This window comes from Gopherus evgoodei, chromosome 14 (assembly GCF_007399415.2).
Source record: "Gopherus evgoodei ecotype Sinaloan lineage chromosome 14, rGopEvg1_v1.p, whole genome shotgun sequence".
Lineage (NCBI taxonomy): Eukaryota > Metazoa > Chordata > Testudines > Testudinidae > Gopherus > Gopherus evgoodei.
In genome coordinates this window covers 13,367,432-13,385,442 of record NC_044335.1, presented here as the reverse complement: position 1 = coordinate 13,385,442, position 18,011 = coordinate 13,367,432, and the positions used below count along the sequence as shown (strand labels likewise).

General features: G+C 42.8%; 1 protein-coding gene and 1 long non-coding RNA gene across 5 annotated transcripts in view; one reads left to right on the top strand and one right to left on the bottom strand.

Moving 5' to 3' along the window:
- Positions 1-381: 381 nt before the first annotated feature.
- On the bottom strand, positions 382-12,950 carry LOC115635054. Of its 3 annotated transcripts, none has more exons than XR_003996510.1 (3): positions 11,332-11,417; positions 8,247-8,315; positions 382-452 (listed from the first exon to the last, which is right to left on the bottom strand). It is a non-coding gene; the product is annotated as an uncharacterized LOC115635054 (long non-coding RNA). The 3 variants fall into 3 exon arrangements; XR_003996512.1 differs by lacking the exons at positions 382-452; positions 11,332-11,417 and adding exons at positions 3,035-3,696; positions 12,185-12,950; XR_003996511.1 differs by lacking the exon at positions 382-452 and adding an exon at positions 3,035-3,696.
- The window catches only part of FAM210B (family with sequence similarity 210 member B), a 21,721-nt gene continuing 15,067 nt past the window's right edge, over positions 11,358-18,011 (top strand). For both annotated transcript variants that reach the window (XR_003996509.1, XM_030533277.1), the window contains exons 1-2: positions 11,358-12,092; positions 15,651-15,826. Coding sequence is in view for 1 of the 2 variants with exons in the window: in XM_030533277.1 (XP_030389137.1) it covers positions 11,598-12,092; positions 15,651-15,826 (671 nt within the window). In the remaining variant the exon portion in view is untranslated. The remainder of the gene's footprint in view (positions 12,093-15,650; positions 15,827-18,011) is intronic.

Genomic DNA, 18,011 nt, shown 5'->3' with positions numbered 1-18,011 from the left:
AACATACAGAGCTGCTTTCAGATACAGGTGCGTATCTAAAAGCTGCAAACTGTGCTCAAAAATCAATGCATGGGCATGGACAGAAGAGTACTCATTTGGCCGTGCTATTTACTGTCAGCACAGCTTTAAGTGATATGCTACAAAGTGGCTGGATCGCCTGTCTGAAAACTGTGAGAGCAATTTCACTGACCTCAACATTTAAGCTAATTAGAGGGCTGACCGGCTAAGTACAAATATTGATAATATTCAGCCGTTTACACCCGCTGCTCTGAGCACACCGCAGGGGGAAGACCACACATTGTAAATAGCTTGACCAGACCCTCATTATACTATTACACACTGTGTGGTGGAGGAGAGAAAGTCTGGCTTTGAGTGTTACCTGTTTTGCATAAATGCCTTGACATCTGTCTTACAGTTGCACCAGCAGGTTGTAACAGGCAGGAAATCTGTATCTGAACCACAGATTATAGGAACAGAAGAACAGTGGTTAATTATTCACATGGAGTTTAATGGGCAGAGACAATTGCCTTCCCACTCTGTGAAAGTAACTTGGAGTTGGTGAAATTCTTATTTTAAAAACATATATAATTAGATTACTTCTCATCTGGTTTTCCTAAATTCTCACAGAGCTAAATTATGTTAGTTATCTTAGATAAACCTAAGAGGATCTAAACTGATGTAATTTACTTCTTCCTACCCCTTCAACACGTAAATGTAACTAATACCAATGTAGACCGAGAGAAAAAATTCAGAGGTCATGAGTAAAGGAGTCTTCAGTAATTCGGTGAGTCTACTGGACGCCCTTTGAGTCAAAGTATGTGTATCTAAAATCGTGTAAATTATATGCTAAGAAGGCCAGAAACAGCAGGAGTAATCAGCTTAGACACACCTCTGAATTTGGCCCTGTGTGCCACAACATGCCATGCATCAGACCACAACAGCAACACATACTCTATAAAAGGTTCACAAAACAGTATTACTTTGCATCACTTTCATTGTTACGTATGTGAATCGAGGGGAACTGTTTGGTTGGGCTAGGTGACTTCATCCATTCAGAAAGGTTAGCTGTAATTTGTTCATTGCTTTTCCACAGAGGTACAAGTTTGAAGAGGGCATCTCACTCCACTTTTTATTGAGATGTAGACTGAACCAAATGGCAAAGTAAATAGTCAGATGAAATTGTATCCAAATGCCAGCAGGCCAAGTTAGAGCTGAGCTGTATGAATGAATCAGCAAACTTCACTGCAGTGTGAAGAGGGTAACTTCAACATGGGTGTTGGGAAAGTTTTGGTGAATATCAAAAAAGGTGACTTTGTGTACTGAGCTAATACTTTAGTAAATTAGATCTGAATTAGATACCTGCTTCCAGTAGGTATCAAGTGTGAATGTATAGGCACTGGATGGCTCGGAATTGGCAATGCGATATTAGAGTAACTCACCTTGTGATTATTGCTTCAAATGCAGACCATATTAATAGTGACTGAGTGGATCCCAACAGATTGTTTCTTTAGTGGCTTGTGTGAAATGAGTTTGGTGGGTCTTTGTTCAATGTCTGCATCATAAAACAATCCCACAGTTGGCACTCTCAGGAGAGTGGCCAAGGTTTTAATGGTCATGGAGCCTGAACTCCCCTCCAGGTTAGTGGTAAGGCACATGGAGAACTGCTGCTGCCAGTATGTGGATAAATAAAGCACTTCCTGGGAATGCCAATTCTACACTTATCAGGAACCATTAAATGACACACACACATACACACACACACACACACACTGACTGTACATCACGCCCTCCAAAATGAAAAAGCCTCACAGCATAGAAGTGCTGTGGGGAACCCTTCGATGGAAAGGGGAATTAATTTTGGAATTTCTTCTTCAGCATTGCACCAACAAGACACAAATGAGAGCACAGCAGAAACTAGGCTTCCTTCTCAATGACAGGGACTCACTACTCCCTATTCAGACAGAAATACCCGGCTCATCTGCGCACATCCCTCCACTAGAAGGCTGCTGTGTGTACAGTAAGTTGTTTTATTTTTTTCTTAGTTTCATCTCGCTTTACCCACCCTTTCCAACACAATACAATGGGAACAATGGACAAAGCAGCAGCTCTGCTCAGAGGGCATAATTCACCTCTGGGCAGAGGGCCAGTACATAGGCCCAAGCACCCAGACCGTCAGAATAGGATGTAAGTGGGACCTAAGTGGTTCTTAGACCTTGTGCTGATAATTATGCTGCACAGAGGTAGATTCTCTTCATGCATGTTACCTTAGCAACAGGGACTATGTTAATCTTCCCAATGTGCTTGCTACACTCACTCTCTCATTTTCTTTATGACCTAAGTCATGGAACTTGTGTCTCCTGATGTGAAAAAAACACTATGTTAAAGCATTTAACAATTTCTCCTTCTACTTTAAAAATATCCTGACCCCTAATTTCTATAGAAAATCCATCCTAGTTCCTTTTCTGAATGAGGTTCATGATCAGCTCCTGGCTTTCCTCATTACATTAATGACATATGAATACTAATATGAAATTATCCAGCCTCAGACATGCAGATGCAATCACCTCCCACTCATTTGCAAGATCTGTCTCACTCATTTCCCCATTAAAGAGCATCATATGTTGGACTGATCGGCTTCTCAATCCCTGCATTACGAACAGACACAAAAATGTTGTAAAATGTAAATTCAATTTGCTACCATGCATTTTTATGAAATTTAAAAAAAAAATAGTAAGCTTTCCTCATTCTCAAAACACCACTACTTTGACTAGGGATATTGTGAACAGTGATTAAAAATCTGAACCATCTTTGGAAGTTATTTTAGGGGCTACCAAAATGAATGTGGATGAATTAAGTGTTCATTCTCACTAAATCATTAAAACTGAGGAACAGGAAGAAAATGTTCAAGTTAAATTATGAACTGTAACTAACGAACAAGAAACACTTCAAATGGAGGAAGATGTCTATTTTTTTTCAAATTCACTGATTCAAAAGAATACACAACATTTTTAGATAACTTTTGCATTAAAAACTTATAAGTGCTAAGATTGCCAGCAGGAATGAAAGGAAAGGATCTTGTTAAAGATAATCTTATATTACTTGACTTGATTAAATACTTGATTATAAATTTATTCCACCAGTACAAGCAAGAAGAATATTTCTGAGTCCATCTAAATGAGAACAATCATAACACTGAAATCCTGGCCCCACTGAAATTAATAGCAAAACTCCCATTGACTTCAGTGAGGCCAGGATTTCACCCCTGGTCTTCAATATACTTTAATTGCATATTGTAATTACTTCCTTTATTTTTGATTATGATGATCAATAATAACAGTGTAATAATAGTTATAATAGTGTCATGACATAAAATGAGAGCAGCCATCTGGCTGCTCAAAGATTAAAACTACCAAGGACAAAGTGTAGTAACCCTAAAACAACAGCAACTACAGTTTAGAAACCACAATGGCTACATTCAATCTAGGCAAACAAGAATTATTATAGATAGAAGGTGAATGCAGCAGTTAAATAAAGTGCCTGGCAAGTCACTGAGGCTGAAGTTTTCAAAAGTAGACAGAAATTGGGGGTGTTTGGATTTTTGGATCTCCATCTTGAGATATCTTGGGCATTATTCCCAGAACTGCTGAGCACCAACAACTCCAGTGGAAGCCAAGGGGAGCTGTGAGTTCTCTGCACCTAGGAAAAAAGGTGTCCAAAAATGGAGGCACTCAAAATCAGAAATCACTATTAAAAATGTGGTCCAACTCACATCATTTCTGTGTCATGGCTGAGTTTACTAGAGAAACTAGCTAATATTTCACTTTAGAGAAATGAGCTAGTTTTTAGTGGTAGAAACAGGAGGCATAGACAGGGCCAGTCTTGGCAACTGATAACACAAATTTCCACTCAGGGCTCCACAGTCTTGAATAGACTTGGCAACACATAGTCAAGTCCTGTGTACTTCCTGGCAGAGGGATTAAGGGAGGCAACTCAGATCCTAATATACTTGTAACAGTTAGCACCTCTGCTGGTTAGGGGCCCACAAATCATAAGGTTTAGGACAGAAATAGAGTCAAGGCTTCTGTTAGGACTCATTAGCATGCACATGCAACATTCAGTCACCAGATGGCATTCATAGACTAACAAGCTCTAGTGCTGGAAACCTAGGGAGAAAAAGTGTGCCTTACACACTAACACCTAGAGATGGAGGATGTAAAGGGAGGGCTGATGATTGCGAATGGACAATCAATGTCAAAGGCGATGTTTAGGGATTATTCTGATCTTTCAGTAAAGTCTGGAGTAGAAAAACCCAACCCAAGGCAGATCTGGGCAAAGGATATTTCATTTAATAAGAAACAAAATTTGAAAATAATATCTACATTTAAAAGATTTAAAAAAAAAAAAAATAAGACTGATGATTTAAAAATGGCTTTGATGACTGTGAACAATGTAGTTGAGGACTCAATAATCCTGCAAGGAGCTGAGTGCCCTCAAGTCCGATTGACTTTAATGGCAGTTGAGCATGCTCACACCTATTAGGAAGCACTCATTGAACACCAGGTAGGATCAAACCGTAACAGTGGGAGGGGCTACAAAAATCCAGGGCAGCCCTGAGCTCAGCCTGCGACCCCCATGCCGACTTGGAGCTCAGTGGGATCTTGGCCTGAGCTTAGTACAGCCTTGTGCAAAGTAAAATGTGAGAGGCCTTGTCCACTTCCCTCTTCACTTAATGACCAGACCTAAGACTTCTGCATACACGCACTCACACCTGCAGCATCAACAAACAAGAGCAAAAGCCATACACTGCCATATACAGGTTCTCAAACCTAGGAGTCATTTGATATCCCTTACATTTTATTATTGTCTCTATGGATGGGATGTGCCTAGTTTGTCTTTTTAAACAATAGCAACAATATTATCGGGTTTTATGCCCTTTTGCCCTCTAGAAAAGATGTTAACTAAATAACGCCACAAGAGAAGACATTTGAAGCCATAAATCCCATAAATCAAGTATATGTAAAAAAGACTGAATCTGTGCCAGCAGCTGACTGCAGCCACAGAAACTGCTAGTGCAAAATCGTAGATAATTTTTAAAGTGTGGCACTGTGTCATCATACTGCAGCACTTCTTAAAAGTCATATCCACTGCAAGAGCTGCACATTCTTGTTTTATGGCTGAGCACAAAGCAGGGGCGTAGTCTTTCTGTCAACCACAGATGAACATGTATTTTTTTAGGTATGTGTGTAACTTTTTTAAAAAATAAATACTTAGTTTAAAAACAGAAAATTAGCCCATTAAAACTAGTTTATAAAGCACTTAAATTTTAATCACAACTGATACCTTATGACAATTTTGAGGGGCTGTTGATGTTTTTATCAGCAAAAATACTAATGCAAAAATGCAAAATGTTAAAAATCTGGTTACATTTATTTAGCAACTACTCCAGTTTGCTTTATGTTTGTATATAAATAGTAACTAGTATATTTTTGGTATAGTTACAGTATGTGTATGTAAAGTACCTTGGCTGGGGAAGGGAAAGGTTACAGAGAGAGACATACAGAAATATAAGACAACCTTGTGCTTGCTGGTGCCTGTTTGAGGAATGGTTATATTAGGAAAGCCCATGTTTATTACGCTGAGGCAAAAGGTCAAATCTGAGATCTTTTGGTAATCTGGAGAAATGGAAATTACCTACATCTGTCCTCATGATGACCCTGAGAAATGCTGACACCAAAAGTGTTACAAAGCTAACAGAGATGTAAGCACTAACTTATGTTTATACGGAAGCTGAACATGCTACATCCTCTACATGAGGTAAAGGAATACAGAAACCAGAGAAGCAAGTGCTTCTCATTAATATTGAGTAGATATCACAATCACTGCAGTGGATAAAATTTCATCTTTCCCTCATGGGACCTGTAATACTAACAGCTAGTCAATATTTTAGAAGTTCAAGGAGGGTCTTTTAACACAAGGGACTAAAGTAAAAGCAAACCAAAGCTGAAATATTAATGAGATGTGATACAGCACACTTAGTGTTTAGAGGCTGGAAAGCCTGCTTCACAGAACATTTTCCTGATTGGTGCCCCAGGATTAACTTTGAAAGTTAAATCCTGGGTGTTTTGCACCAAAGACAACTTGTCTTTGGTGGCTATGACCCAATGTGCCCTGCATTCCAGAGGGACATCAAACCAGATGATTCAGATGCTAAAACTGCAGAACACTAACACATACTCCTGATGTAGGCTAGGTAACAGCCACAACATTGGCAATATTAATCCTATGCAACCAAAAGGGCTGCAAACAGCCTTGTTCTCCCAGTACCCTGACATGACATACACAACTGTCCTGCAAGCCTGGGCACCATCCCACATTCCAGTGCTCACCATGCTCACCCCATTCTCCATGGCTCATCAAAGTGACAGTGAGTTTTCACTTTTTCAGGCTTATTCCAATAGTAAAGTTTTATTACAGACAGTGCTGGTAGTAGTAATAGTAGCTTTATTTTCTCTATCTATGTCATGCAATGGGAGGGATCCATGAAGTACGTAGGAGAAGTGGGTGGGTTGCTTGCGATTGGACCATATGGGTAAGAAATGTAAATTACTTTCACCCCTGCCCAAACCCCAAGGCTCCCAGCCACCTCTGCAGCTGGTAGCTCTGGGGTTAATTTAAAAGGCCTAGCTCCTAGCTTCAGCCGAATCCCTGAGCCCTTTAAATCCTGATTTAAAAGCCCCAGGATTTAAAGGCCACACCTCTTCCAGTTGAGGGCCCTCCCCCACCGCAAGACTCTGGACTACCAGTAAGTCCTTTAAGTTACTTTCACCCCTGAAAGAAGCACAGCAGGGAATGAATCCCCTAACTGTCCTCCTTACCTCCTCGCATGGTACAAATTTTTCAGCTCCACTATTAGGATTTCAGGTATTCCCAGGTGTATGGGTTAGTTACTTGAGGCCATAGGAGTTTGTAAAGAGGTGAGGCTAGGTTGTGACAACATGAAGGAAGGAGATTGCAGTCATAGGTGGGAGAGGAATGGGTGCTGCATGTGTGAATTTATACCAGGCCCTGCAAATCCTAGCAGTGGGCATGTATTCTTAATCTGGCTCTGACAGGTGTGTCTCCTCCTATGTTCTTGGTCCATTACGCCCAGAGGGCTGGAGCAAATATCTCTTCTCTTGGCACTTGTGTGCTCTCTTTGGCTTTATGGTATGTGAAGTTGGGATGTTTGTTTCTTTTTCCATGTTTGCTGTTATTGTTTGTTTCTAATTTTGTACTTGGATTGCTCCCTGCCTGGAAATGTCTATGCAAAATGGCTCACCAATTATTTTATTTTATGCAGAGAAAGATCAGCCTGATCCTGTGGTTAATGTTCCAGATGGCCACACTGCAATTCCACATTTGATCCTTGACCTCAGTCACTTGTCCCTGAAGTGTCATAGTCCCCAAAGTGTCATAGTCTGGGATCATACCTGTGAGCAGCGAGTGCCTTGTTTCATTCAATTACCACTGGAGGAGCCAGGGTCTTGTCTCCTGTTCCTAAGCCAGCTGTGACTGGAGCTTGCTTGAGCTCACAAAGAAGGCAGTGCGTGCCTTTTGCCATTCACACTGTCAACCAATATGTGGCCACTGTCACCTACAAATCAACGCTCCTTCCTCTGATTATATTGGGCACTGCTCTGAAACAGCAGCACTTTAGTAGAAGTGAATGCATCAAACTCAAGAGGATGCTTGTTTCTTCAGTGTATTGTTCAGTTTCAATTCACTCAAACTTTATTGGCATGACAAATTATAGAAGTGTTGCCAAAGTGTAAAAGTGAAGCTGATCTCTCAGGTATCCGTCAGCTATAAGTACGAGCCACCCAGGATAAGACTGTACACTGTGTTTGGAGGTGCAACAACTTGTCTTAGGTGTCCATTCCCAATCTGGTGGCAGGTTGCTGCATAGCACAATAACATGTCTGATGGCTTTTTCCTTTATATGCACTGTATATGGCAGCCTTAACTAAGGCTCTCATTGTTATAGGGCACAATCAGTATAACATGTACATGTAATGTACCTTTTCTATAATGGCAACAAATTCCCCAGAGGAGGGTCTGAGCACCGATTAGTCAGCTGAAAAGTTTTCGACATCACAAATTCAGTAGTTTAACTATAAAATGACCCTTTATGTAATTTCTGTAACCACCAAAACATTAGAAACAGGTGATTGTTTTAATACTGGATTAAAGAAAATGCAAGGTTCTACCTTCACAAGGTTCCTCTTGTAACTTTTCTATCACAGATAGGATCCATGTAGATCATCTGGTAACAGGTCCTATAAAAATACCATAGATAGATGAACATGTATGGGGATGGATAGATTGATCATTAGAAAAGATTAGATTGGATAGTCTATGGTAGTGCTGTGGTTTGGCCTGGCCTGTATGGAGCACATCAAACCTGTAAGACCAGGGGCTCTATGCTGATTTTGGTTATGCCTATGAAATGTCATTGTCTTCAACAGACTTACTTCTCAGTATAGTGTTAATGAGAAGTAAGAAACAGGCCTCTGGTATTTGCAGGGCTGTGCCATAGTTCAGTGGCATTATTATAATATGAGGTGGTTATGTTCACATTGGTAAGGCCAAATGGTCCTGGCACTACCACGTTAATAACTCTGTCCCCCAGCATAGTAAATGCTCCTATGTAGATAGGCAAAGGAAACAAATGTGCAAATGTCTTGAAGCAGTAATAGAAACACCTGGTAGAATAAACAGTTGTGGTCTTGGAAACTATCCATATTCCAAGCTCTCAGAAAGGGACTGGATTTATGGAGCAAGGACTAATATGCTTGTACAGTGTTTGCTGCCCATTATGTTTGGAACAGATGCTCATTTAATATATGCAAAGCTCTCCTACTTTCTTCTTTCAAAAGACTCTGCAAAACCCATCTGCTCTGTGACGCATCCTACTGATAATGGCCACCCACCATGCTGTTTCTGCATTGTAGCATTCTTTGTTGTCCTGTGCAGTTCCAGCATGTGTTCCTACACTACAAGCCTTTCCGGGCAGGAAACCTCCTATGTATTTGACACGGTTCTCCTTTTGTACAGGGCTGTGTATGCATACAGCACTACAGAACTAATAACACACATAGGGAAGAAAGGTTGGGTCATTAGGGAACGGGGAGAAGAAAAACCTTTCTAAGTCACAACTTAGAATTTAAATTTAGGTTCATTAAGTGTTTCCATACAATTATGGTGATGCAAAGATTTCCCCTCCCCAACTTTGGAGCAGCATTGTGTGTGCCATTTGGAAGCCACTTCTACCCCAGCAGTAGATTCATTTGAGCAAAGTGTGAAGTGATTTCTGTTTATGAAGGACTCTAAGGTGAAAGTTGCTGTGTAAAAGCCCAGCTCTGAACTATATTCAATAATGTGAAGATTGCACAGTTAAAAATCATAGAAGATTAGGCATTGATCCTGCAAATTACTCCATATGGGCAGACCCCCACTATGCACACCTTGTACACCCCTTTATGCAGAGTGAGTCCTACTGAAGATAATGGAACTCTACACAGGCACTGGCCTCCACATGTAGAGAATAACTTGCTGGATCAGGACCTAAGGTTTCACCTGAGCTATGTAACACCTAGATGGTATTTTTACTTCCTGTTTTCCTTGTTATATTTATAGCTTAGAATTAACAGTCAATTTTCCCTGCTTTTTCATGGGAGAGGGGACAATTGGCATCTCAAAGATGTTGTGAGCTGTTTGGAGCAGGGACCATCTTTTTATTCTGCACTTAGCACAATGGGGTTGTGGCCCATCACTGGGCCCCAGATGCTACCACAATGCAAATAATTAATCCTGATGATAAACGTGTACTGTGACATCTCATGCCAGAAATGAATGAGCAGGAGCATTCTATCTACCTGTTCACCTAGGTACATATCCATCTGTACCTCCCAGGTATTTAAATATAGACATGACAAAAACAATATTTCCTTCTTTCTTCCTTCCCTCCTGTCTGGTGGCAGGACAAATAGCTCAATAAGGTTCTAAAGGATTTTTTTTTTAAATGTATGTTTCCTTGTGTACGTCAATGAGTGGTTCCGTGTATATGTAAAGAAAACTAAAATGGAAGGCCACTCTCAGAGGCCTTAGCTCTGAAAGTGAGGTCATTCTTAGTCTCCTGTGGGAATGAGTTCCACAGTCTACGGCCAGCCGCTGTGAAATTTCTGCCTCTTGCACTCCTGCATGAGCCTTTTCACTGTCAAATGCTCATATAAAAAGCAACAAAGAGTCCTGTGGCACCTTACAGACTAACAGACGTATTGGAGCATGAGCTTTCATGGGTGAATACCCACTTCATCAGATGCATATGGCAGTATGTGGCACTGTCATAAATTCACTAGATTTCCAGCTGCCATTAACTCGTCCACCTACATTTCCAATGTGAAAACAAGCAACACTCCTTCTCCATAACCTTCTCTTCCACTCCTTTTTTTGGTAAGGCAGATATTTTTAAGGACTTCTTTCTAGCTCACAAAAAAGCTAAAAAGGGCACAAGCCAGTTTTTGTCCCTTTGCAACTGACCTTTTATGATGAGTCCTTAACCATGCCCTGTTCATTCCCTCTGAATCATCTGGCACTGGCCATTGTTGGAGGACAGGATACTGGGCTGGATGAATCATTAGTCTGACCCAATAAGGCTATTCCCATGTTCTTTGCCAAACTCGGTGATGCTTAAATTCACAGGTTTGCATTTAAGGTGAGAGTCACACACATGCACCATCCCAAACAACAGGGCTTCGTGCTGGGAATTAAGGGAGGGCTGTAGACTGGCCCCAGACCCTGCGGGCTTCCCTCTGCACTCCTGCAGCCATTAGACGTGCTGGCATGGAATCCCTGGCCCTGGGAGCCTTTTCTAGCCTGGCCACCACAACTGCTGGCATTCGAAGCCACCCCCCACTGTGCCAGAGAGCCTAGCGTGTTATTTGCACACCATATTGACTAGCTTCCCCCCAGCTTGCTTCCGGGGAAGGGTACAGTTTAATTACTAGCAGCTAGTCCTGCCTTCCTCCAGACTTTCTACTCTCCTCCCCAGCCTTTCCTTCCTGGCAGCTTATATAGTCTTAGCAGTTGGGAGGACAGGAGGAGTCTTCTCCACCCAGCTAGCCTGTTAGCTGTCTCTCTGCTCAGTTCACTGGCCCCCTCTGCCTTTTACCCTGAACTGCTGACTCAGCGCCCCCTCCTACACTTGCATGAGCCGGGGCTGCGCTGGCCCCACGCCTCATGGCCCGTCCGCCCCAGTCTCGGGCTGAACCCTCCCCCATCTGCAGCGCGTACCCTGGGGGCTGAAGTGGTGCAAAGACGCGACGGGCAGGCCTGGCTCTACTGAGGACGACCTGCGGGGGAGGGGACCTGGCTTCTCCCTCCCCGCCAGGGTCCGGGGAGGAGGCTGCTCCAAACTGGGCTGCCGTCCTGCTCGCTGGGCAGGGGCGCTGTCTCTTTAAGGAGGAGGGTGCCTGGGTTGGCGGGGGTGGCTGTTAGTCTCTGCGGGCCCGGGCTCCATCCCTTGCCGGGCTCGCGGGCCAAGGGGCCCTGTTCTAGCAATGCTCTGGCTGGTGCACCTGGGCCCTCCTGCGGCGCAGCGCTCGCTGGGCTCTGGGGTGCTGCTCCAAGCTGCCGCGCGCATCGTCCGGAGCAAGGTGGGCAGCGGCGGCGGGAGCAGCCCCGGAGCAGCAGCGGGGGCCCCGCCGTTCCTAGGCAGCCAGGTGCAGGCTGTCCCCGCTGGAGGCGAAGCTAGAGAGGCTCCGCACAAGAGGCAGCATCGACCCAGCTTCCGACAGGGGTGCAGCTGGCTCGCCTTGGGGGTCCTGCGCCTGCAAAGCCCCCTCCGCCTCCTGCCCGCTGCTGCGCTGCTTGCCCCAGCCGATCCTAGCCGCCGGGCCGGCTGCAGCGCGGCTAAGGCGGGTTATCTGCCCCACCACAAGGACTTCGGCTACAAACAGCAGGTGCAAAAGGACGCCGAGTCCAGCCATCTGCAGCCCCAGATAACTCTGCAAGCAACTGCCAGCAACTTCCCCAGCAGCGGGAGCTCCGGGAAGGTGGGTGAGGCTGAGTCAGCGGCAACTTGCTAAATGGGTTTAGTTTTGCTGCTCTGTATTGTCCGTGTATCCCGGTCGATTTTGGCACATACCGATACCGCCCTAGGCTTCCTCCCATTCCACACAGTCCACTTGTGTCTTATGAAGCTGAATCATGCATGGGGTCTGGAGTGGGAAGCGCTGTCCCACTGAGAGGAAAAGGTCCGCTAACTGTAAGGACCTAATCTGTGCGACAAAAATTCTCAGGTCCTGCAGTGTTTCCGTCCAAAATGGGTTAATTTTCTACGTTAGCATCAAGATTTATCGAGGGAATAAAGATGCCAAGGAGTCGCCATTGGGGAGGTGGTCTCACAGCAGGGTACAGAGGGAGGGAAATATTCTTATTCCATCCCATAGGAAGTTGTTTGTTCTTTGAAATCTTTCTCATTATGTTGTTGTAATAGCTAATGCCAATTTGGACAGACTGGACACAGTTTTAACAGACAGTAAAACAGCTACTTTTTTTAAATATAATGTCCTCTCCACACAGTGGCCAGAAACATTACTTGTTTTCAAGCTGCTGCAGTTTCTTTGGATCGGTTTTAAGAACAGAAAGTGTTAAAATAGAGGAAATAGTTCTAGTACTTGTAATGTGTGTGTGTGTGCATCATATTCTCAAAAAATACAGGAGTCTCACTTTCTGCCCTGTGCGAACTGCATATTTTGAATTTTATAGAAGATCTCAAGTACCCAGGTTTTCCAAAGTGACAGTTAAGAAACAAGAGAAAAGGGATGAAATTCAGTGGGAAAGTTTAAGTTGAATGTTCCAGGCAGCAATACCTATTAGCCTGCAGAATAGTTTCCCAGGATATGTGGTAGAGGCCCGGTCACTTGGGACACTTAAAACTACACTGGGCAGGACACTTAAAAATATAGGGGGGTAGGGGACTAATGGTCTATCTTACCTCTTTTATCCTCTTCCCTATTTCAATTCAAAGACAGAGTGTGGAAGTGTCCTTAGTTATCTGCACATGTATTTTCACTATTCAATACATGTAACTTTAAAAAAAAAAAAAAGGAGTGATCTTGGTTAGAAATGCAACGTGAGTCCGTTAGAACAAAATGTGTAATATTTTAACATTCCATAACTTGGCTGAACTGTATGTGGGTGTTTTGGATTTTTGTTTCTTTCTCTTTTTGGGGGGAGGTTGTTTTTAAACTTGTTTGTGCCAGAATTTCTAAATGTGAAGGTTCAGCTCCAGGTTAATTTTTATGGCCAAGTAAAACCATAAAAAGCACGTCTCTTTTGTTTTTCAGGGGTGCTTTGCATCAGCTAGTGCCCATTAAGATCAATGGGAATTCCAGAGTACAGTACCTCTGAAAAATAGCAAATTATGATGGAAGTAATGATACTGTTTTCACTAGAAATGCTGAAGAGAGCAATGCCGTGAGGAGAATTGAATGTGTATCACTTAGAGCTCTTGACATGAGCATCTTTCCCTTCTGTGTCAGGCCACCCACTGTCTGCACACTATTATCCACGTGTGTTTTTTTTAATTAGATAAAATGCTCTTGTATGAGATCCTTCTGTGACCTATACTAATTTTTTATTCTTAATAGTTAGATTTTTTTTTTAGGGGGAGATAGTCCTGTTGGTATTGCAAAAGAACGTCATATAACTACAGATGCTCGCAATTCAAAGTAGTCTCTCTAATATGTTGTGGGGTTTTCTAAACTAAAATATATTTTCTTTCATTGCATTTCTGCAGGACTGGTTCTACAAGTAAACACTGCATTTCCATTCTCTCAAAACAATAATCTAAAAATAAAATTTCATTAATATGGATCTGCCCTCATTGAGGCCCCAGTTCATCAACCAGATGTATATGGGCAAAGGGATTCAGCTCCAAGATTGTGGCCAAGTCTGTGCTTTTGGTTGCTTTCAGTCACTGTTGAATTCTTAAACAGGATGAGCACCTTAATATTCTGGTGGGTTGATTTCTGGCATTACAGGACTCCCTGGATCCTAGAAAAACAGACTTTCTACAGAGATATTATAGAAAATAATTCAGCTTTCTTTACTCAGCAAGTAGATACAGGGGGCGTGATCACACCGGGTAGTCATAATAAACAGCTGCTAACGTGGTATTGGCTTAATCTCTTGCCTTACTGCCAATACAGATTCAGAAGCTGCCTCAATGCATTTTAGTCTAGTGCCCTAGATCAGTGAGAGCGAAATTGAAAGAAATGGAAACAGCTTGGGTGACAAGAACAGGCTACATAGCTCAGATTTCATTTTGCAGAGCTGGCTTTGATATAATGAGCCTGGAGTTCCGGAGAATCCTCTCCTGGTTGTGTGATGACTGCCTGAGATGCCCTTTAGCACTGTAAATTGAAAGCATATATAATATGGAGCTTAACTGGGCCTACTTATTGGCAGGCTGAGAGAGTCAAAAGACTGAATGGGCAAAGGAAACTGAAATAGTCTCTCTTCTGTCCAGGTCAAGGTTTGAGGCACATTGACTAGTGGGAAGTATCTAGTGGCACTGCCTCCCCTGTAAATAAACAGGGGGCTTCAGTCTCAGTGGCTGTCAGAATGCCACCACTACTATTAAGTAAATTGAAGAAGAGGGAACCCTTATGTCCATTCTGTTGTCCAGTAATAAGTGAGAGGTCCCAAGGGTTTCCCTCTTGTCTTGGCCAACATTTCCTCTGGGGTTAAGACAAGATAATGTCCAAGACTGTGTCAGATCTAGTACCTGAGGCTCTACCTGCACGGTTAGGACCAGGTTGCTTTGAAACCTACTTCTAATATAAAAATTCTGTTTTAAACCTTATTCTGTTATAGAAATGCCAGAAGAAGAAATGAAATGGGTTCCCCAGTGGCTATGGCAGAAGTCTGTCGGTGGCTGCCAAACCAGTGCTAGCATATTTGCATTTGCTGCTGCTGCAGCATTTTTACAGCCAGGGGATAGTGCTGCTCATTGCTACCAAGCTACAGCAATAATTCCCAGGTTCTTTCTCTATGTTGCTGATGCACAGAACATGATTTACAAGAGCTTAAAATGTTGGACCTTATCCAGGAGTGTCAAATGTGCTTTCTGTGTTACCAATCATTTGGCCTTTGGCAATACAGTGCTCTTTAATCTGCACTGTGAGGCTGAGCATTGAGGTACAAAGCAAAATCATTCTGGCATGCAAACTAAGGATCCTATCCTACAAGTGACTGTGTGGGTGGAACTCTGCCTGAACAGAGTCATTTTTAGGATCGGGATTATATTGTCTATATTTATTATTCTGTAATAGGAAATCTTGCCCTAGTGCTGGGGTCCACGCAGAGCTCAATGATCCCTTAAGCCTGGATTAATGGCTCATGTGGACTCTCTTCCATGGGTAAATTGCACCTAATACTGTGCATCTCTGTTTTGCCCCCCTATCCAAAGCACCCAAGAACAGCGCGGCATAGAGTTCTGTGCTTTATTTTGCTTCTCGGCAAGTAGCTTGAGACAATTAACTGGAACCTGGACATTGTGTGTCACGTAAATGTTCGTTCTAAATCATCGTTTTCTTTTCGGCTAGGACACAAGTAGATCCCCTGAAAAGGAAGTCACGGATCCCAGTGATGAAGATGAGAAGAAACCCAACAAATCCCAGCAACTGAAAAAAGTTTTTAAAGAATATGGCGCTGTAGGAGTTTCATTCCACGTTGGAATTTCGTTAATGTCTTTGGGAATATTCTACCTGGCTGTTTCAAGGTGTGGTTTCTCTTGCAGACTCTCAGGCCTTGGGTAATCTTGTGTATAAAATAAGAAATATGAAGCAGGCATGGATTTTTGAGGTAGTACTTAATTTCTGAGACTAGTCAGAGTCCAATGTTGTGCCTGCTGTATGTGCAGAAGCCTCATGGCACCCAGCTGGAGATCCATGTATCTGCAGCTGCAGATCTGGGACTAGTCTGTATTGAGACAAGCAAGAGTAAAGATGAGGGTTTGCATTTAAAATGTACCTTGCTCTACACTTGGGGGCATGCAGGATGGGGAGTGTGCCAAGTGCAGCCATCCAGAAGGGAGTTTGTTCATGTTCTGGGGACATGCTATTTTAATGAAACACTGGCTTGAGCGGTGTAGATCTGAGGGCCACCGCTGTGTGCTGGAGCTGAAGACTGTTGTTTTAATTCAGTATAAATCAAATAAAAATAGAATTATATCCAAAACAAGGCGATTACCCTCAGGGCCAGATTTCCAGTGAGGCATTGCAGGTATGTGCCTAGGGGCACCTGAAAATTAAAAGAGGGTTAAAAGTTTGTGTTTTCCATAATAATAATAATAATTAATGAAAGGTCACATGTAGGCAGGGTGTGTGCTGAAGATGCTGTGCCTAGGGACGCATAAGGTGTAAATCCAGCCCTGGTTACCCTGGAGATCTACTTGGGCACTTGCATGCAAGAAAGGAGAGCGAAAGAATAAGGCTGGTAGGTTCCTTGAAAGACACCAGTTAGAATTTTGCCTATAACTGCAGAAGGAACAGAAAGATTAAAACAAATATAGGACTGGATTTAAAAAAAAAACAGAAGGGCGACAACCAGGGAGGAGAGAGAGAGAGAGGAGTTTGTACATGGCTTTTGGTGGGATCATGTCCTATTTTTAGAAATGTACACAATTATTTACAGGAACAGAGCACATGATGGCAGCAAAGATCCCTCATGCACTGTACAAACATAACTCCCGTTACGAAACAATTAATGTACCATTACATGTAGGCACAGCAGAACTCAATTTTTTTTGTAAGTTCGACAATATTGATTTTGATTTTTAAGTTTTTTTTTTATTTTTATTTTAATTTTCACATTTGTAGGGAATAAAGTGGGGGTAGGGTAGCCCTGACATCAAGGCTTCAGGGGGCTCCCTATGTGGCTGAGAGGCCTGAGACAGGAGGGCACAAGGGGCAGGAGAGGCTGTGGTCCTGGCTTGGCTTAGAACAGAGACCTTTGGCCAGAATCGTCAGGAGGAGAAGGAGCCACCAGCTGGGGGGGATACCCCCAGCTGGTGAATGGCTCCTATCCAGAGATGGAGTGAGTCACCAGGACTGCAGAGGGCTCCCTGCACAGCTGTGAGGCCAGTGACACCAGATTCCTGCACACTTACCAATGACTAAGGACGTAAATCAAATCCTGCTAAGTCTAATTGTATGGCCAAGTGTGAGAAGTGCAGTGGGAAAAAGTGGACCATTGCAATGTCATGTGGGAAATACTCCAGAATTTAGAGCCTATTCTAGACAATTGAAAATGGTTGTGGCTTCCTTATCTGCAATGTATACGTGACTGATCGATGGCAGGAGTGGACAAGTCCCTCTTTCTTTCCTTTGGTCTGTTTTCACTAAGTTATTCAGCATTCAAACAGCCTTTTTACTCCTCCATTAGCGAACTTTCAGCATGATGTTTGTTGTCTTACTCTAGGTCAGATTTACAGGTGGTCTGTTTCATTTTGCACGTTGGTTAAACTTTAAATCTTGTAAAGATTATTTACAAACTTCCAATTATTTTTTTTAATTCAGAAGGTAGAATAATAGAACAGGGATGTTATCTAGGGAGGTTGTGGAATCCTTGTCATTGGAGGTTTTTAAGAACAGGTTAGGCAAACACCTGTTGGGGATGGTCTAGGTCAGGGGCAGGCTACCTATGGCACGGGTGCCGAAGGCGGCATGTGAGCTGGTTTTCAGTGGCACTCGCACTACCCAGGTCCTGGCCACCAGTCCAGGGCGCTCTGCATTTTAATTTAATTTTAAATGAAGCTTCTTAAACATTTTGAAAACCTTATTTACTTTACATACAACAATAGTTTAGTTATATATTATAGACATGTAGAAAGAGACTTTCTAAAAATGTTAAAATGTATTACCAGCATGCAAAACCTTAGATTAGAGGGAATAAATGAAGATTCG